At 43.9% G+C, this 21,660-nt stretch overlaps 1 protein-coding gene across 3 annotated transcripts; it reads right to left on the bottom strand.

The window, feature by feature from the left end:
• Nucleotides 1-113: 113 nt before the first annotated feature.
• On the bottom strand, nucleotides 114-20,180 carry LOC131222829 (small ribosomal subunit protein uS8my). Of its 3 annotated transcripts, none has more exons than XM_058218034.1 (3): nucleotides 19,885-20,175; nucleotides 2,113-2,273; nucleotides 114-438 (listed from the first exon to the last, which is right to left on the bottom strand). In XM_058218034.1, exons 1-3 carry the CDS (start codon nucleotides 20,012-20,014, stop codon nucleotides 340-342), a joined length of 390 nt encoding a protein of 129 aa, XP_058074017.1. In that variant the 5' UTR covers nucleotides 20,015-20,175; the 3' UTR covers nucleotides 114-339. The 3 variants fall into 3 exon arrangements, with proteins under 3 accessions (XP_058074017.1, XP_058074018.1, XP_058074019.1); XM_058218035.1 differs by lacking the exon at nucleotides 114-438 and adding an exon at nucleotides 483-752 and having other exon boundaries at nucleotides 19,885-20,180; XM_058218036.1 differs by lacking the exon at nucleotides 114-438 and adding an exon at nucleotides 759-1,662 and having other exon boundaries at nucleotides 19,885-20,180.
• Nucleotides 20,181-21,660: the final 1,480 nt, after the last annotated feature.

Here is a 21,660-nt window from a genome sequence, read left to right as displayed (position 1 = left end):
TATTAGCACATACACCAAGCATTCAGTGCACATGTCGTCCACCATCTTATTAAAACAATCTGCACTATCATACCAAATTAATGGAAATACCCAAGGACCTGACCGCTGATTACTAGACATCAAAGGCCCTCGTTCTCATATGTAACTAACTGTCCACCCCAATTTTCATTTAGAAAAATAAGATAAGAATCCGCAATTTTGAAAAAAGGAAAGAAAAATCTTACATGATACTCAAAACACCAAAAATCCTAATGAGAAGAAGACCAAAGAGCTCATGAGCTTGAGTTGCCAAATGATGAGGTTGCATGTCCTGAGGAGATCTCTTTTTTCTCCAAAATGTTAATGGAAATACCCAAGAACCTGACCACCAACATTCTGCTTGATGGCTTCTTCATGATCCAAAACACCATTGGGAGTCGTTATCACAACGTAGCCCCACTGCAAAAGGACAGACGTGTTCAAAGAAAGTAAACAATCTCAAATAATCAACCATTGAAATTCATCCTATTTATGATAAAACTCGGCACATAGTTCACAGGTTTCATGTATCTACCATTCCTCCATAAACCTTTCTAACAATGATACCTAAGGACTCACTGATATTTCAAAAAACAACTACTATTCCTTTTGAACCAAATAGACCACAAAACCGCTAGCAAGGCAGTCCACATCTTTGGATCGGGGGCCCCCTTCATTCCACAACAGAAAGAGCTCCTCCATAGACCTCAGCGTAACCCACGGCATGTGGAAAGCTGCAAGAATGCCATCCCGGACTCCCTTCGCAAAAGGACAGCGGTTGAAGATATGCTCCACCGTTTCCTCATTCTTCGTACAGGGGAGACAAATATTTGGAAGCAACAATGACCTTAATGAAGATTATCAATGGTTAGGATCTTATTTCTACCATCGAGCCATGCAACCACAGCTACCTACCGAGGGGCTCCGAACCACTAGATGCAGCCCATATGAATTCTCTGAACATTAGAAGTAGGGCCCAAAAACACCTCAAGGAAGGAGCAAACTGAAAACCCTCCCGACCGATCTCTTAGCCAGATCATGCATCTTTCAGCAAAGAAATTGCAACTCCCATAGTATTTTAATGGAGTGATCAAGATTACACAATACATACACCAAGTGGTGTATGTGTGTACAATACCACAAGCTAACAAGGCATGGTTTTAAGGAGCAGCAGGTGGTGGGGTCCACCACCTGATCGCCTCATAAGAAGACCCAGCAGCCGCATATGGTGAATACATCAATTAAGCAGCATACCCGGTATATCTAGGTCTGAACTTCTAATATTGCAGTCACTGAGGATCGACAGGATAAGGCACTTGGAAGACTGGCAATGATTCTGATCACGGCTTTTTGACTTAGCGACCCAGACTGACTCGTTTGGTCCTCAGTCAAGTCATGAATCAACTGAATTGGGGGGTGAATTATCTGCGTGAGGGTTTTTTTATTTTTTTGTTGGACATTTATCAGCAGAAAAACATTCAATTAGTTGGGACTTCACTGCAGCTATTCAAAAGATGAACTGGGTAATGCAAATACAGAAATGGAGAAGCAGGCAGTAATGGGTGCTTGACAGAATCTGGGGATTTCGGCTTACAAACTCTCAAGATGAGGAAGTAGATGCTAGGTTGCAATCAGGTGGCTCCACTTTATACCATGTAACAATTTAAAATCCACTTCAATAATGCATCCAAACACACGTTACATACCTGAACAAGAAATGAGACTTGCTAGCCAGGCTCACCCACTAGAGAGATGCCTCTTCCACCCCAACACATGATGATCTGGAGTCCCCAAGCAGTCTAGAAGTCCTGTATATAGCCCACACGGCAAAAAACTCACTGATCAGAGATCTTCATAAGCAAGTTTGGAAACTACTTTTCTTGGCCTTTGTTTCTAACTTCGCATAGACAGTCAGATCTGCGATGAGTGAGATATTTTGACACGTGGACCATCGAAATTATTGATGAATGGTCTAGATTATCACAATTGGCCAAAGGGTGTGAGCCTTGCTAGCTCATCTCAAATAAAAATGGATAATGTATTCAATTGAGTGCAAGAGAATGCATGCAGGGGCATCCTAACAAGTGCACGCACCTGGCGCGTTGGAAGCATACGTATTCTGTACTCTTCAATCTCCTTAGACCTGATGTCTTGCCTATATGTGAGAGCCTTGCAATCATTTATCCTGCCTTGCAGTTCTACAGTAATCTTTCCCACTCTATGCGGATTGAATACTTGAAAATCTTTTATATATCCTGGAATACAGACAAACTTGATCGTGAAATGTTATAATTCAATGACAATCGAAGAAAGGACTAGTGGCAAATGGATCCTAATAGCATGCATACTGATAACAAAAAGTTCGATTTATCATCACTTCAAGAAGAAAGTTACGTGCACCGGATCATACCAGCACTAATACACTAGATCCCACCAAATTTACTCTTCAAAAGAAGAAAGTATGTGCCAAGATGCTATTGAAATTGCAAAAGCATTTCTTAAATTAAGAAAAAAGGTTACAGTTGATGATACCAGCGAAACGTTGGTATAAAGTATAAATCAAGATGAGTGAATCTTAGAATGAAGGCAAAAGGATTTGAAGCAGGAGTTTCCCTAAACCCCACTGCAACAATTGAAAGAAATCATCAACATCACTATCATCATCATCACGGCCTTGTCTGGGCTATTTGGGGTTGCGTGTATATTATTGTTGTTGTTTGTGTCCATGAATGAGGGTGGTGAGTGTGTGATGCTCGCGTGAGGTGTGTATTGTGAGAATACATGCTCCTTTTTTTTAATCTGCTGAGAATACATTCTAGGGATCTCTCTCTCTCTCTCTCTCTCTCTCTCTCTCTCAACAACAACAACGAAAAAAAAAAAAAAAGGAGAAGAAGAAGAAGAAGAAGAATACATGCTAGGGGTACAAGTCACAATGCCGCACGCTTCGCACAAGCTCAAAATACAGGTGTTGCAAAAAGCCTGTAAGAAAATAGGTTTTCTTCACATGTGTGGTAGGTTACCATTGCTTCTGCAACCCAAGCTAAACTTCGATAGGCCAAAAGGGTAGAGGCTTGCTCTAGGCCTGGATGCAAAAGGGGGAAGAGAGAGAGAGAGAGAGAGAGAGAGAGAGAGAGAGAGAGAGAGGTAGGAGGACAACAAACAACTTTGCTAAGGGCTAGATCCACCCAGAGTTCCTAAATCCAACAACCAAGGTGGCCATAACGGTAATGGTGGCCATAACGGCCACCACCGTTGTTACCGTTACGATAAGGACCTTAATGACCGTTGCAGTCTTTTCATTCTTTTTTTCTTTTTCTTTTTCTTTTTTCTTTTCTTTAAAATCTGTTTCGGGACCATAACAAGGCTGTTACTGACCGTTATGGGTCATTTTTCTATAACGACGGTTTTGGCCCCATAATGTGCACAGAGGTAATACCCATGTACAAGTACTATCCAGAGGAATGGACCCCTAAAGGGGCTCAAATGGGGGTGGAGTAATGAGTCTAATGACATCTAAGACTTTGTTGTTGAAGTTCCAGTTGGAGTCAACACTCCCAGCATTTATAGGCATTTTAGTCAGTGAGAAGTGCAACACATACCTTCTGCTTCAGCTATACTAGCTACCCCATCAGGCTGGCTTGGAATCGCCCTTTACTGTTTGAAAATCAGTTTTGGAGGACCATTTCAGTCATTGCCAAAACCAGTTTGTATCAACTTTATCAATACGGGCTGATGCATCCAATCTTTTTTTTTTTGAAAGATAATGCAATTTTATTAAAGAGAAAAGGAAAAACAGAGAAGAACAAAACAAGCCAGCCAAGAGAGCAGACAGCAGAAAAACAGAAAAAAGAAAGAGAAAAGGAAAACAAAGGGAGAGAAGGAAAAGGCTACAATCCCAAGAACATCATGTCGCAATCTCTAAGCTTATCATCATAGGAGGCCCATTCAATCAATCTGCGCTTGGCCCTGGACGAAATCACCGAAGCAGAGTTGGAAGAACTCGAAAAGCATCTAGCATTCCTTTCTTCCCAACGGACCACCAGATCACAAGGATTGCCAAAAGCAACCCCGTGCCAAGCGAGAAGCAGAAGATCAACCGAATTAGGAAAACACCAGCTAACATTGAAACGGGATAGGAAATCCGACCAAATATCTGAAATGAAAGAGCAGTAAAGAAGAAGGTGGTTAACAGTTTCCTCATCCTGCATGCAGCACAGGCATATATTTGGAATAACCATGCCTCTTTTCCTGAGATTGTCAACGGTTAGGATTCTTCTTTTGCTTACGAGCCATCCGAAGGCTGATAAGTTAGGGGGCACAGAATACTTCCAACAGAAATGGGGAATACTATCGTTCAGATCTGTCTTGTTGCTAAGGAGGTAATTGTACAAGGAACGGACTGAGAATTGACTGGATTTATCCAAAATCCAAGTAATGGAGTTGACTTCAGTGCAGGAAGGGCTCAAACCGTGGATAAAGTGGAGCAGATCCGAGTACTCGCTGACTTCCCAATCGTTAAGATTGCATCTACAAGTGATATTCCAGGCAGCATTTTCTTCATTGGTAGAGTAGCAGTTGGCCACAGAGATGTCTTTGTCTGGCACAAGTCTGAAAATGTTAGGGAAAAGCTCTCTCAGCAGCTGATGCACCCAATCTTGGATCCTTCCACCCAGATCAGATGGTTGGGACATCTTGATCATTGTGATGTTGAAGATATGCGTCATCCGCAATGTGTCCCACAGTTCAGATGGTTTGGAATGATGAGTTACCACTGTTCTCCAATGGGGCTATTTCAACAAATATCCCTGAATTAGAGGTTAGGATTGTTCAACCAATCTGATTATGCGGTTGTGACTCAGCAACAGTGGGTTTCAAAATTTAGACGGTGTAATTTGAGTTAGTATAGGCTACATGTATAATTTCTGAATGCATGTGTACAAAGCATCATACTCTGCCAGAGTACCAAAAAGTTCCCTAAAAATTCAAAATTCAAATCCACCGCTTGTTATTCAAAGTCACCAGTCGCAAATAACCCAGAAACAAGACCTCATGTACACTCCACATCGATATTTTGGAGGCCCATAGTGATGTATGTGTGGAATCTAAACCGTGCATCACATGTAACGCACCATAAATATTGGGAATCCAAAAAATAAGACTGATCCAAATCTTGAGTGGGTCACACCAAAGGAAACAACATAAAAATTTGCTCTAAACCTCTAAATTTTGAGTGTTGTGACCCACCTGAGTTTTGAATCGTCGAGTTATTAAGTCCCTTCATCTTCATAGGGCGCACCTTATGAACAGGTTGGATGAGCAGATAGACACAAGACCGGTGGGCATTCTCCTCCATAGCTCCCATTGACGTGGCACACCCCAGTTTGATTTTGGCGTTAAGTTCTGGGCCAAAGACCTATAATGGTTGGACGCACCTGATGAACGGAATAGATTTCTTATCAACATCATGGGTGGGCCCACATAGCTGTCCGAAATTTTAAAAAACCGAGTTAGACGCATATTGAATCGACTCAGTCTGACTTGGCCAAATCAGAGCTGGATCAGCTCGATTGAGGCAGGGTGTATATGAACCAAGGGGTGTATCATCCCAGTACCCACTGATATACTAGTTTTGGACAAATTTTAAAACCATGAAAGAGAGAGAGAGAGAGAGAGAGAGAGAGAGACATCAAATACAAACCCACTAGGAAGCAAACTCCCAAAGACAACAAAATGCCCAAAGATAGAAAGAAAACCCCGATCGAGGTTGTGGAAGCCCAATCACTCGTCCTGATTATGCCTAGAAAAAAGGACATTAGGGCAAGTAATGCCCTCAACAAGATTACCAGCCTTAGAATTTCCTCATCTAAGGACATGAGAGAATGATATAAACAATGGTATGCAACTGTTTATGGCTTCGTCCAAGATATTAGCAAAGGACCTAGGATAACACCTCTTCTTAGTCCACACAATAGCATTTCTTGAGTCTGCTTCAATGATGATGGGGCTGAAATTGTTATCGACTGCAATCTCAATGCCTTAGAGAAGGGCCATGGCTTTGACGCGGTTAAAGCCGCAGATGCCTGTCAGACCAGTGAATTCGATCGCTTAAGCACCCCTAGAAATGCGAACAAGCCCCCCAACCCTGCACGGACAGGATTCCTAAAGAACTACAATCAAAATTAAGTTTGAACCATCCTAGAGGAGGGACTAGGGAGCTCTCACTTGACATGGACTCCGCGTGACAAAAGAGACCATTGGATAGCAGCTGCCTAATTCAACTGAAAGATAATCCGTGGTGTACCTGCCAGACATTTATCCACCATTTTCCCAACTCCTCAACAGCCCTCATAATCATCTTGAATGTGAAACTAACAGACTTAGCCTTCCCCGGAAATATTATTCTGTTCCCTTTGTTATTATATGCCCCAAGTTTCAAAGCCCCGCTTCAACTGCCATGTTCCAAAGCATCTTCTTGGTAGGACCCCACACATTTGTGCTCCATCCAGCACACGATTTTGTTATTAAATGCCCCAGATATTCTCAATCTTTCATTAAATGACCAAATTTTCCAGTAATTAATGACCATTACTTGCAGTGCCATACAACCTGTTAGCGGCTTCTTCCATATGACTTCCATTGGGCCATGGGATCTCGGGCAAAAGAGTGTGGTATCATGGGTTCTAGTAGGGACCTATGACACGTGGGATGAAAGAGATCTGCTTGCAAGCAGTGGTGGAGAGGCCCTTGGGCAATGGCCTGACCCAATATGCCATCAACAATTATTGTTGTTGTGGTTGTTGTTGTTGTTGCTGCTGCTGCTGCTGTTGTATTACTATTACTACTGCTATTATTATTATTATTATTATTATTATTTGAAGGGTATTATTATTATTCTCGTGATATCCAGCCAAAAGTTCAACAACCGATTCCCTACCCAGCATCAACCCTCCACTCGAGCTGGGGCCAGCTGGTGCATCAGTACAGGCAGATTTTATTTTATTTTTTCTTTATTTTTGGAAAGATGACGAAATTTTAATGAAGACGAAAAAACAAAAACAACAACAAAAGGGGCGCCGAGAAGGCGGCCAAAGCTATAAAATCCAGATAACAGCCATTTAGGCGAGAGGCAGAACCGCAGAAGAGGCCCATTCAATAATTAAGAATCTAGCCCTTTGAGAGATACAGTCGACTGATTTCTTTGAATTGTCAAAGCATCCAGTGTTTCTCTCTTCCCAAATTGCCCACCAAACGGCAAGCAACGCCACTCTCCAAATCAAATTCTTGGAATTTTTTAGACCGATGCCATGCCATGCCAGAAGACATTGGCACACCAACTACAGGAATGATTAAAAGATATGAAAACAACCCAAAATATCTGCCCAAATCGGATTGAGGAAAGGACAATGCAAAAGGAGATGATCAACCATCTCCTCACCATGCATACACATACTACAAACGTTTGGAAGGATCATCGCTCTCTTCTGCAAATTGTCTATGGTCAGAACTTTCTTTCTTCCAACTAGACACTCAAAAGCCGCAATTTTTGGAGGGACACTATAGGACCACACAAATTTTGTGCATCCCACTTCATCTTGAGGAACTTTATCATGAACTAGAGCGTAGAAAGATTTAACCAAGAATGAGCCCGATTCGTCCACCTTCCAAATTAACGTATCCGGTTCGGACTCGGCCCGCATGAAGAGTTAATGCGCTCAAGAATTTATCCACATACCAACTAATAAATTATAGCAATCTTGTACATCTCTTCTCCCTAACAGTGTGAAACAACCTCAGGAATTTATAGGACAAATATTCCTCCCCAGTCCACACATCCCTGCAAAAACAAACCCTTACCAAACCCAATCAATACATAACCACTACGTAACTCTCTCTGTAAAACCTTCCAAACTACTAGTAGTATTGCCAGTTTCCCACCGTGTTGATGTTTCTCCAAACTCCCAGTCCATTACCTCCATCAATGTCTACTTTGTTAACTCTCTTTCTCACTGTGGAATATATGGCATTGGCCAATGGACTCATGGACTAGAAGCATCAAGGGGATCGAAAGAAATCAATGAAGAAATATGTGTGCATGTGTGTGCGAATGATGATCTACAAACCCTTGCATGCAACCCAGTTCACATGTCAGTGTGTCACCTGCCTTGGATGTGTGTCACCTGCCTTGGGTATGTGTCACTACCCAGCCACGCAAACAGGGAGGAAGAGAGAGAACTGGGCCCCTTTTTTCTTTTCTTTTTATAGATGCTACACTACAACAGCTGCTGCACAAGACACAATCCATGTCCTGTACTGCATGAGTGTGCGCAGCGCATTGTGCGTATCCCTACTAGTGATGAACTATTACAATATCCATAAAGACTATGGATATGACCAAAACACAAATCACGTCCAATCAATCGTTACTGTAGACAGAAACATCCCTCCAATAAATCCCCTTTTTGAGATAATTCATGGCCTGGGTTTTTCAGCCTCAAGAATTGCTGTCCCTTGTGGCCCATTCCACTAGAGAACAGTGGATGATATCTACAATCTTTTGATGCCGTATTTCTTTTCTTTGAAAATCCTTCTATTCCACTCCCTCCATGGATTCCACATGTTGCCATTGAGGGTACTTTCAGAAATATCTGCCCAACTTTTGAGAAAGGACATGTTATCCAACCCTCAATAAGGTTCACCATTGAAGTCGGTATCACCATTTGCTACGGTAGCCAAAAACAAAAACAAAAGCAACCTCAGTAAAGAAATAAATGATTGACACTTTCTTCATTGCCTTAAACAGATTGAGCAAGATCTGCCACCTACTCAAGAATGAGCCTTCCTTCACAAAAATCACTTTGATTTTGCAATCCTAAATTCGATTGGACTCAAGCTTCACCGAGATTTTGCATACAACATCAACTAGACTAATTGCAAAGATTAGCTCATAGATTAAGAGAGGTCACCCCTCTTCACGTTATGAGATGAAGACGGGATTTGTCAAAGGCAAAGAGATTTCAGACAAAAGTCTATTAGCTCGTGAATCAATATACTCTTCTTTTTTTTTCAAAAGTAACGAGAGAATATATTCAAACAAAGAGGAAAACAAAACAGAGGGCAGCTGCTGAGATAGCAGAAGCCGACATTACGTGCCAAGAAAAAGAAAATTAAAGTCCCCAAGAGAAGAAACATTGGCTGCCCACTCAATAATTAAACTTTTAGCCCTTGAACCCACGACAAGAGGAGAGGATTGAGAGTTGTTGAAGCATCTGTTGTTCCTTTCTTTCCAAATCACCGACCAAATGGCCAGAATAGCCATCTTCCACACCTTAGATTTAACCTTACCCAACTTGAACCCATGCCAGTACGCCAGCAAGGAATAGGCAGAAGCAGGAACGCACCCACTGATACCAAACTGAGAAAAAAAATCCTGACGAATTAGAGTAGCAAAGGGGCAATGGACGAAAAGGTGATCCACTGATTCGTCGCTCGCCATGCAGCACAGACAGATGTTTACAAGCTGCATCCCTTTCTTCTTGAGGTTGTCTATAGTGAGAATCTGATTTTTAGCCGCCAACCAACCAAAGCAAAGGAACTTAGGAGGGACGGGATACTTCCAGATAAACGGGCTGGCGAAGGATGTGGGGGGGTGAGAGCAAGATTTGTCTCTCATCCAGAGAATTTTGTCCGGCTCAGAATGGATCGGAGAGACCTTGGATAACTGCTTGAGTAAGGCAGAGAGTAATCGGCGGCCTCCCAGTCGTAAAGGCTTCTGTAGCATCTAATATCCCACACTATCCCGGATGTGGATTAAGAAAATAAATCGGCGATAACGCTGTCCTTGTTAACGGCAAGGCGATGAATAAAGGGGAAGCATTCCTTCAGCTTTATGTCCCCCAGCCAAAGGACGTCGTAGAATCTGGTTGCCGCCCCGTTCCCCAAATGGAAGGCAGAGTTCTGAACAACAAAGGATTTAGACAGCAATATACCCTTCCAGATGCGAGAGGCTCTATAAGAGGTGGAATCCTTAGTCCACCACCCTCCGTGAGACGTACCATATTTGTTTTTTATGATAATATTCCATAAGGCTGTCGGCTTAGAACCCAGTCTCCAGGTCCATTTGCCCAATAGGGCCTTGTTCATAACCTTCAAGTTTTTTACACTTGCACCTCCATCCTAGAAATGCCTACAGACTTCCTGCCAATCCAGCAGATGGAACTTATGATGATTTTCTTTGCCGCACCACATGAAATCTCTTCTCAGTTTGTCGATGCGAACAGCAGGAGGGCAGATGAGGAGAGACATGATGTAAGTAGGGATGTTGGATAAGGCGGCTTTGATGAGAGTGAGCCTACCTCCCATAGATAGATATCTACATTTCCATCTGGCCAGCATCTTTTGAATTTGTCAACGACCTTGTCCCACATCGAGACGGCGGGGCCCCGATAGCTAGCGGCAGGCCAACGAACAGCGCCGGGAATGAGGCAGGCAAGCAACCAAGGAGATCAGCGTACCGATGCAGGTCAATCTCCGACACGTTGACCCCAAATATCTTGGATTTGGCCATATTTATTCTTAGGCCAGAGACTGCCTCGAAGCATCTAAGGGTAGTGTGCAGGTTATAGATTGCGTCAAAGTCTGCTTCGATCATAATAAGCGTGTTGTCAGCAAATTGAATATGGGAAATCAGAGTAGGTAAGCCCGGCATCGAGATACCCCGGAAGAGCCGACAGCTTTGGCCCGATTGCAGCAACTGAAAGAGGGCCTCAGCAACCAGGAGAAAAAGAAGGGGAGAGAGGGGGTCGCCCTGACGAAGACCCCTCGAACTAGGGAAGAATCCTTTAGGAACGCCGTTGAGAAGGACGGAGAAATGCGACGATTCAATGCAGGCCTTGATCCACGTTCTCCATTTAACGCCAAAACCCATTCGGAGTAACATGTAATGCAGGAAGCCCGAGTCGACGTGGTCGTAAGCCTTCTCAATGTCGAGCTTACAAAACACACTCTTCATTCCAGATCTATGGCAAGTGTGAAGAACTTCGTTAGCTATCAGGGCCCCATCAATGATCTGTCTGCCTCTTATGAAAGCATTTTGATACTTGGAAATCAAATTGCCCATCACTAAGGAGAGTCTTGTAGATAAGATCTTCGCCAGAATTTTGTAGGGCCCGCCAATCAAACTTATGGGCCTGAATTGGGAAAATGAAGTAGCACCTACGGCTTTGGGAATAAGGGCGATGAAGGAACCTCCTAATCCTTTAGATAGCTTACCTCTGGCGTGGAATTCAAACAAGAAGTTCATGACATCAGGTTTAACAATGTCCCAGAAATGCTGAAAGAAAGACATGGGGAACCCATCAGGCCCAAGGGATTTGTCTCCTTCCAAAGCATCAAGAGTCGTTTAACCTCTTCTTCCGAGAACGGAATTTCCAGAGAAAGGGCGTCCGAGTCGAGGAGAGAGAGAAAGGGGGTCCCATCCAAGAGGGGTCTTGTCCATCCTTCAGAAGAAATGAGAGAGGAAAAATGATCGACAGCAAGCTTAGATATTTCTTCTTTGTCCTCAATTTGTCTACCATCAACCATGATACTGTGGATGGCCTTTGCCCGAGCTTTCATGTTAGCTAAACTGTGGAAGTATTTAGTATTCTTGTCTCCTTCAGATATCCACCTCGCCCACGATTTGATCTTCCAAGTTACTTCGTCCTCGATGGCTCTGGAAGGTAAGGATTGGATAATCTGGATTCGTTTGGCTAATATTTCTAAAGATAGGATATCACCCTCAACCCTGGAATCAATCTGTAGCAAGTCAAGCGAATAAGCTTTCAGATTCAATTTCTCTCTTCCTTAGAACTTCAGTCTTCCAGACTTTAATTTTCTCCTTGAGGAGTCTCAATTTGGAGAGAAGGCTATGACCAGCGAAACCAGGAGCGTGAAAAGAGTCCCACCATTCCGCAATCAACTGTTTGAAGCCGACGATGTTGATCCAAGCCGAGTTGAATTCGAAAGGCTTAGGGCCCCAATCAGCATCAACGACTGAGAGGAGAATAGGGCAATGGTCGGAAGTCGACCTAGGCAGGGCCGATTGAGAGACTGTGGGGAATTCCTCTATCCAATCCGTGGACAGGAGGAATCTGTCAAGTCTAGACTGAGTCTGCGAGCTTCAGCCGTTCGACCAGGTGAATCTGGCACCATCCAGAGGGAGGTCAACAAGTTCCTGGTCCTGAATCCAATCGGAGAAGGCTTGCATGGCCGGGGTAGAACGCCTCTTTCGAGAGTGTTCGTCAGCAAAACGAATGACATTGAAGTCACCCACGTAGCAGCAAGGGCCTGAAAAGGACTGTCTAACGGCAGTTAATTCATCCCAAAAATTGGACCTTAAAGAGTCATCGTTAGGACCGTAAACAGATATAATGATACAACGGAACGGAGAGAACTTATCTTGAAGAATAAGTGCTTTGAAGAAGGACCCAAAGAGGGAGGCCTCTAAGTCCCACTTAGAGGATTTCTAGGCGATGAGGATGCCTCCCGAAGACCCCTTTGCGTCCAAGGTAACGAACTGAGCATCCGCAGGACCCCACAGGGTGGCCAGTAACGATGCAGAGAAGGAAGGAATTTTGGTTTCCTGAAGACAAATGACGTCCGGCTTTTTTCTCCTGATAGAGCCTTTGATAAGGCTCCGCTTCTGCTTAGAGCCAACCCCCCTTACATTCTAAGAGAGAATGATCATTGGGGAACCGATCTGCCCCAAGTACCCTTTCGACCACGACGAGCAGAGGACGTGGAAGACAAAGCCAGAGAGGATTGGAGGCGGAGAAATTCTCTGTTGCTAACAGACCGGGAGACCTGTTTAGCAGGATGCTTAACAGGGGGTAAAGGCCTACCCCTATTCTCAATGAACTGAAAGAGGCCTGTGTAATCTTCTGGTCGGTTCCCAAAAGAGAGGCCCAGCACTCGGCCCACACAACCCACTGCATCACGGATCCATTTTTTGTCATGGATTTCTTCGTAAATTTCCTCCCCGCTCTTTCCTGCCATGCGTACTGTTGAGATGTCTCCCTCATGCTGATAAGGAATCTCTGAACACATCTGGAGAGGTTCCGCGACTATCACATCCCTGGGGATTTCCTCTTAGAATAAGGTGATGGGCCCCAGGTCCGCCCAGTCTCTACTGTTGGACTGTGAATGTTCCGGGGTTGAAGGGAAGGGAGAGGCGTCGATGGAATCGGACAAGTCATTAGAGATATCTCCTCTGGAGATGTCGTCGGCCTGGATTGAAGGGGAAGGGTTGTGGGATGAAAGCTGTGGGACATTTGTGAGAGTGAAGCCATCTAGGATAGGAATGCCGGTTAGGATCGGGTGAGGAATGAGGACGGGTCAGGGGTTAGAAGGGACTGATTCGAGTAGTTTGAGGGCTCCCCGTTTGCCTGGAGAGAAACGGATTCGGGTTTGCACTTCCAAGTGACCAGTGCTGCTACCGTCGATCAGCCGTTCGGGCGACCCGTGTCGCGATCTCCTGCCTAAAGCAGAGTCGTCTAAAATATTTCTCGAAAGGTGTTTATACGGATGACCACGTGTCTCAACGATGGCTGAGCGAATTGAGGAAAGATCGCTCGCGATGGAGTCGGACTGATGATCCCGAACACGTGTCGCGTTCTCGAAGAGAGGAACGATATTTTCGCCAGCGCCTGGGATTTCGACTATCAGACGGGACTTCGGGTGCAATGAGGGGCTGCCACGTCTCCTTTGATTAGGCCTGACGCCGCCCGGAGAGACGTTTGCTGCAGGCGAATTAATATCCGCCAACACCAGTGGTCCACAAGAGAAAGGGGCCGGTGCTCTTTCTTTTCTAGGGTTCTCCCGCATGTGCACTGGCTGCTGCTCCGCCGGCATCCTTGAACTCCAAACATCACCCCATCTTGTGTGAATCATTTCGGGAATTTCCTTCTGGACAGGGAGAGATATGACCCTGTTGGCAATGTTAACTCGGACGTGAGACGGGAGAGAAGAGCCTTTTTCTCTTCTAACTCTTGCCCTGATAACACCCAATTTCACTCCCAGCTGAGTTTTAGGATCGATTTCAAGGAGAAATCCTAGAGTTGATGCGGCTTGAATGAGAAATTCATCATACCAGCACTCCATTGGAACGTCCCAAATGAGAACCCAGATATTCTCATTGCCAAAGAGAGAGAACTCCCACGCCATGATATTCTTAACCGGGCCAGAGGCGTGCAAGTGCCCTGCCGTTGTTAGCATATCTGGGTTTAACCCTGGACAGACTCACACCCACAAGGCGTTGTAACCTAATGGTTTGATATCGGAGTTACCGTATTGAAAGCCTGTGCAGTCTCTAATCCATGATCTTACGACCGGTATTGACGCTCCATCTTCCGTTATGATCACCACCGACTTGGCCAGATCATCACGATTCTTCCCAAAAATTGCTTGATCTATAGATACGGAGAAGTCGGAATGATTGTCTGCCTTACCATCGTTGCCGGAGCTGTTCGGAGAGGCCGGGAGCTCCTTCTGCAGAGGATTAGGCAGGGGATCTGTCTGCAGTGGGTTAGGCGGGTTAGGTTCGTTCGGTCCCTTGAGGGCATCTTTGAATGACAGTCCGACGGAGCACTGTCTCAGAGGCAGGCCAAGAGGAACGGGCCGATGGTTCGGGGGTTTGGATACTCTAATGGAGGATCGTTTCAGACAAGAAGTAGACGGAAGGGTTTCTGGGCCGAACCGCGCCCTCTGAACTAACATTTTTTTTCCGTCGTAGCTAACTCCGTGGAGCATGGTTACCGCCCTAGCCAGTTTCGCTTCATTGCTCATGTGGACCAGAGTGAAGCCGCGATAAGCCCCTGAAACTATATCTCTAGGCATTACGACGTCCATTACAGCGCCCGCTCGGCCAAAAATCTTCTCTAAGTTTAATGGAAACCAACCATGGGGATATCCTTTAACAAATAGTGTGGGGTAGGAGGAGTACTTGCTCTGGTTATCACCCACCAGCTTTTGATTGCGTCGTGAAGAGGGAACCACGTTCCACTCTCGCTCGTCGATACCAAAGAGGGTCTGGTTAGAATCCATTTGAGTTTTTGTTCCTTTGAAACTATCCTCGGTCATCGTGATCGTCACAGCAGGTCGGTCATCGTCGTCGCGGCAGCTCGGTGATGTCTAAGCAAGTCGGTCATTTACGAACTAAAGATCTAGAGCCATCTTTATCTTAGGTCCGGCTGTCATTGCCAACGCCCCTGACTCTATCTCAGTAGTCTGGGATCTCCCTACATCATACATTAAAAAGCATTGAGCAAAAGCAAGAAAAGAATACAACCAAAACCAGCTAGCATAAACAAAGCGACTGGTGGCAGGAATATCATCAACATAAATAGCCAAACTAGAAATCAAAAACTCTGCTTTCCGAATGACCTCTTCAACACTGGTTTTCACATTTCGAAAACAACACCCGTTCCTAGCACCCCAAATAACCCATAGAACGGCCATGATGGTTAATCTCCACATTACTTTACCAACCTTGCGGTCCTTGCCTATTCACCCTCCATGCCAAGCCACATGAAGTCAACCACTGATTCTAGCATTGCTCAAGCCGTGCTGAAGAAACCCAAAAATGTTCCCCTACTCTAGAAGCAAACTGACAGTGAATGAAGAGGTGATTGACTCCGGGTCCTTCATACACGAAAGGCAAAATGTGGGGAGGATAAGGGCTCTCCTCTATAGGTTATCCACCGTAAGAATTCTCTTTTGACCCACTAGACAAGCGAAAGCCACCACCCAAGGAGGAGCCCCATAAAACCAGTGATGGTAGGGATGTGGTGGATTTGGAGTGTCACGAGGCAAAGTGATTAACCGAAATGATGATCTCACCGAGAATTTGCTAGAAGGATGCACCGTTCAAACTAACGAATCTCTCTCAATGGGAGAGGGGATGTAATCCTTCAAAAATTGTAAAAGCCCAACGAACTTAGCAAACTCGCCATCTGCCATATTCCTACGGCATGAGAGATTCCAAACTACTTGACCACCGCAGATAGAGAAGCAATGCACCACCAAGATAAAGCAATCGGAAGCGATAGCAACCACTCTAGGAAAACAGTTTTGAAGCGCACTATTTCCACACCAAACATCCACCCAAAATAGGATGTAGCTCCCATTACCAAGAGAAAGCGATTCCTATATGAATCAAGTGTTCGGTCTCCGCAATTGCCTTCCAAACGGAAGAGGCTCTATGGAGAGAAGATCTCTTTACAAACCATTCACCCATGGTCATGCCATATCTGTTAGCTATCACCTCTCTCCAAAGCCTTCCTGACTCGGATCCAAGTCCCCAAATCCACTTCCCAAGTAGGGCAAGATTCATATCCCTCAAACTTCTAATGCCGACACCCCCCTTCCCTATAGGCCTACAAACAACTTCCTCCCATCCTTATCCCATTTCCAAAGAAACTTCCTCCCATCCTTATCCCCAACACCGACTTGGGGCATTTGAAAAGAGATAGAAAATATATAGGCATGTTAGAGAAACCCATCTTGATTAAGGTCATCCGCCAACCCAGCGAGAGATATTGGCACTTCCAATCAGTTAACTTCCTCTCGGTCCTTTCTATCACCCTATCCCATAAGTGTTTCATCCGCTTCCCAATGCAAAGAGGCAACCCAAGGTATGTAGACAGGAAAGACCCCACCTTACACCCAAACATGCTTGCAAGCTAACGCAACTCCTCTCCATCAACCCTGATACCCAACATTTCAGATTTGGTGGCGTTAATATTCAAGCCTGACACAACTTCAAAACATATTGTATTTTTATGGAGATTATCAACCAAGACCACATCCGCATCACAAAAGAGCAATGTGTCATCCGCATATTGGAGATGGCTAATTTGAGGCCTAGCGTTTGAGGTCATGAACCCACTAAAAAGCTCACTTTCCACTCCTTTCAAGAGCATCCTGCTAAGCATCTCCCCGATCACCACAAATAAGTTGGGCGATAAAGGATCCCCTTGATGGAGGCCCCTATAAGCCCTGAAGAAACCCTTTGAAGAACCAATAGATGAATGAAGGAGGCAGAGTGCACACAAGATTTGATCCACACCCTCCATTTTGAGCCGCAACCTAGTCTGAGAAGCATATAATCAAGAAATTCCCAAACAACATGATCATAAGCCTTTTCAATGTCTAATTTGCGTACTATCTCACTTCCTCTCTCCCTATTTTTGGCATCAATGCATTTGTGAGCAATAAGTGCACTATCCAGGATCTTTCTGCTCGCAATAAAAGCACCATAATTTTAAGAAATTACTTTGGAAAGAACGTTCTTGAACCTCGTTCCAAGGACCTTAGCCAGAATTTTGTATGGGCCCCTTATAAGACTGATAGGCCTATATCTTTTAAGTTTTCTGCACCCTCCACTTTCGAAATCAAAGCAATATAGGTAGCCCCAAGTTCAGAAAACAAGCAACTACACTCGAAGAATTCCTTAACAAAGATTCGATGGATTATGGTGTAGGACGAACAAGAACATGCATACCTCAGGTGTTGCTTTTCAGTTTTGCTAATTGTGTCTCTTATCAGCTCAAGAGGTTTTAAACTTTGAAGGTCCGGAGATGTTTGCCCACTTGCCTCTTCAACTTAAATTTATTGAGCAATACGATGTCCTACTCCAACCATGCAAGTATCTACAACTTTAGGCTGCATTTGGATGCAAGTGAATTTTAAATGAACTGAAAGCTCATCTCCATAGAGAGGAAATGCACTTGCTAGAATTCACAGTGAGGAAGTTGCCCTCAAATTGCAAATGCATTCCCTGCATGCCTGCCTTGAAAGTAATGTCAAGCTTGTAAGAGGCCTCAAATTGGAATTTAATTCCTTACATGTTCAGCTTCAAAGTAGCGTGCTTACAATTTAGAGCTCAGTCTTTAATATGAGTATCAGACAAGGTACCAATTGGGCATTTCCACTTTGTCGGACTAAATTGTTGCAACTCATTTCAATAATGCATCTAAATGCAACCATGGATTGAAAAAAGGAATGGAACCAATAATTTCTTTGCAACATGCGGACAGCTTGATACTCTTCAGATATACTATGCCGTTTCTCCAACAGCATGAATTATTATCATGCCAATGTGAAATTAACAGAAAGTAAAATAGGTAATGTTGAGGAATGAGGGGTTTGCATATTATGCAGTAACCATAGATTTGTATCTCTATCTTTCAAAAACAAAACCAAAAAAAAAGAAAAAAGGATTTGTATCTCTTCCAATCATGTATACTCTTGATTGGATCATTTGTAGATCTCCTCTAGCAGCCTAGGGCAATATCATTGCCAAAGCTCAAATGTTATATCCAAAAAAGGATGATGTTGATGGGTGTAGCCTTGCCAAACATGTATATCTACTTCATGCATGCAATCCTATGAACCCTAGAACCCAGAGACATATAATATATTAAAAAAAATTCTTTTAGTGGAAGAGTGAGAAAGTGTGGAGTTCTTAGACAAAACTGGGCATGAAAATAATAAAAGACCAAGGAGGAATTTTGGGGAGCATAATGTTAAAGTTTTCAAAGAAAGCTCTCCTAAGGATCAAGTTCTCCACAACCATCTCCATGACTCCATCTGAGACTGAACTGTGCTTTAAAAAAAGGCACGAACGTGGTGGATTTTTACTAAGCCCACGCACATGTACGAGGATACCATCTACATGCCACCAAATGTGCCAGCAAGGCGCACGGATGCAATATCCAAGCTGTCCAATAGGTATGTCTGGCCATGTAGATGTTCTCGCGAATGGAAAAGTCAAAAGAAAAGGAAAGACTGGTCCAGTTAGTAGGTGGGCCATGATGTTAGAAATATGTGGACATCAGTGAGCAGTTAGAAAAGCTCTGGCAAGTTTTCTCAGCCATGCATCTGTTTCAGAAACTATGACCCACCTAACCAGTAGACCAACCTGATTCTTGGGCCAGGGCATCTACAGTGGTACCCCTCTGACGGAGGGATTGGACATACTTATGTGCCATGGTGGAATATGTGTGGCATGTACATTAACTGTCACATGCATGCATGCGAGCTTACCATAGCTCACTATGTAGTTCGAAAGGAACCCCTTCCATGAGTAGAAACGCTGTTACAAAAAACCATAAGGCACAACGAATGGTTTGCATACTCAACTTCAATCGAATATATGGGGCCGCTGCTTCCCTATTAGCTTGTGATTCCTATACTATTGATGGCCTTGTGACTTTTAACTGACTACTCTGAATCCATCAAACGAGCATGTCGACACCTTAATTCATTCAAATATACCGCTCGATCAATACACTTTTGTCCTTGAACTACCGGACGAATAATAGAGGCTGGATCTGACACATGTCCAGAAGCATTTAGTAAATGGCATAAACCCAATAACTGATAAGATTGAGGTTCTGAATATACACATCGGTATCGGCCGGATGCAAAACCTACATCGGACGTTCCCAACCCAAATAAATAGCATTTTCATTCAGTCCCATATTCCACACAGATAGGAACCCGCCGTTCTGAGGGCCCAGACCATCGGTGGAGCCCACTATGGATGGGCAACTGACCACTCCTGCTACATATGTACAACCATCCATCTGAAGGTCCAGATGATCGGTGTCTGAGATGAACGGTGGTGATAAGAGGGTTTTTGAATACAACGTTAAAAAATTGCTGCTTCAAACAGTACAAAATCCAATATCAAATATCCCAAAAAAAAAAAATTCATAACTGGAAGAACAGACAAGGGCAGTAGAATTACACGCTAAAATGACAACAGCTCAAGAAGATTATAGGAAGAGGGAGAGGCATTGAGGGAAAGGGTGGTTTTGTAAATAATACCTCGGTCTTTCATGATCTTGAGAAAAGAAGTCATGACGGTTGAGATGGGTTGAAGGTTTGCTGTGGCTTTTCCTCTCCTCTCTGCATTTACCATAGTTCTCAAGGCGTCGTTCAAGATCCTTCTTCCCATTTTGCCCCCCTCTCTTGATCTTCTTCTTCCTCGCGACTGCGGCGCTTTACGGAAGATTTATTACAGAGATCGAAGGATGGGAATGAGAAAGGGGTAGGGGTACTTTGGTTATTCTGGAAGTTCGATGTGTGTATCTTGTCATTTCTTGGCGTACGCGGTTCATCTACAAGTGCTTGTAGAGAAAGCTTCTTTTACAAGTGATACATTCACTTGCCAGCAAAAAGTGATACATTTACATTGCCGATTCACCTGCTAATACATGTGTGGGACCCGCCATGTTGTGGGTATTCCATCCCGTCTCGAATTTGGTAATGGCCCCTCCAGTACGGAGCTCGTTATTGGTGGGTGCGGGGGAAAGCCCTGTGAGCCCCACCATGATGTATGTGTTTTATCCATGCCGTCCATCCTTTTTTCCATATCATTTTAGGGCATAAGTTCAAAAACAAGGTAGGTCCAAATCTTGGTTAGACCACGCCATAAGATACAGTGGTGATTGAACACCCACCATTAAAAACTTCTCGGAGCCACACAAGGTTTGGATCAAGCTTATAATTGTGTTTTCCCTTTATCCAGCTACGTGTGATCTAACAAACAGATTGGATGGTAGATAAACATTAAAGTAGACCTTAGGAAGTTTTTAATGGTTGCCGTTCAATCATCACTGTGATGTGGTTCACTTGAAATTTAGTTCTACCTCAATTTTGGGATCACGCGGCTGGAAAATTGGATGGATGCGGCGACCGTATCAGCATACGACCAGTATCAATGGTGTGTTGATGCGGCAAAATTGTAAGCCCCGCCATAATTATTAGTTATACCACGTTCTTCATCCCTTATGCAAGATCATTTTAGGACATGAGCTAACAAATGATGCAAATCTAAAACTCAAGTAGGCGGCATCATAGTCAGCAACGAGGATTCAACCCAAACTTTCTAGGGGTTACAAAAAAATTGGAGCTTTGGAGCTGCCTCATTGGCATTGCTCATCCTCTTAAATGACGTTACAGAATAGTTTGACAGTGCTATGGGCAGTACGGTCATGTGTTTTATTAAAACCCATGTATGCTGACACTCGGCCCGCATGGGTACTTGATGGGCGACCTGGGTGTTGAATTCCCCTCTTTCTACCATTGAGATATGGGTTAGATCTCTTCATTTTGCTAATTCATTTTATTGCATCAGCCTAAATTATGACACATCTAAATCTTAGGAAACGTTGACAATTGAGCACCCACTATTTAAAACTTATCAAGGCCATAAAAGTTTTGAACAAAAATAATATTGTGTTTTCCCTTCACCGTCATGTGACCTAATCAACATGTTGGATGGCAAACGAACATTATGTGGGCTTTATGAAATGTTTATCGGTCAGCGCTCAGTGACCACTATTTCCTATGGTACAATCCACCCTATATTTGGAATGAGATCTGTCTCTTTTTTGGGCTAATACCCTAAAATAAGCTGGAGATTGGATGAATAACATAGATGAAACACATAATCATGGCAGCCCTGTAACACCAACCAATACCAAGAAATCCACAAGGGTCACTATGGGGACCGGACCATGGGACTGCTTCTATATATGCATTATGTATCCATGCAGTTCATTTGTTTATCAATATCATTTCATGTAATGGGCCCAAAAA

Source organism: Magnolia sinica, chromosome 13 (assembly GCF_029962835.1).
Source record: "Magnolia sinica isolate HGM2019 chromosome 13, MsV1, whole genome shotgun sequence".
Lineage (NCBI taxonomy): Eukaryota > Viridiplantae > Streptophyta > Magnoliopsida > Magnoliales > Magnoliaceae > Magnolia > Magnolia sinica.
This window is presented reverse-complemented; position numbering and strand designations above follow the sequence as displayed.

Coding starts and splice junctions, on each gene's coding strand:
- LOC131222829 (XM_058218034.1), bottom strand. CDS start 20,014: ATGGGAAGAAGGATCTTGAACGACGCCTTGAGAACTATGGTAAATGCA. Junction 2,274..19,884: donor CAAGATCATGAAAGACCGAG/GTATTATTTACA, acceptor TCTGTATTCCAG/GATATATAAAAGATTTTCAA. Junction 439..2,112: donor GTATGCTTCCAACGCGCCAG/GTGCGTGCACTT, acceptor GTCCTTTTGCAG/TGGGGCTACGTTGTGATAAC.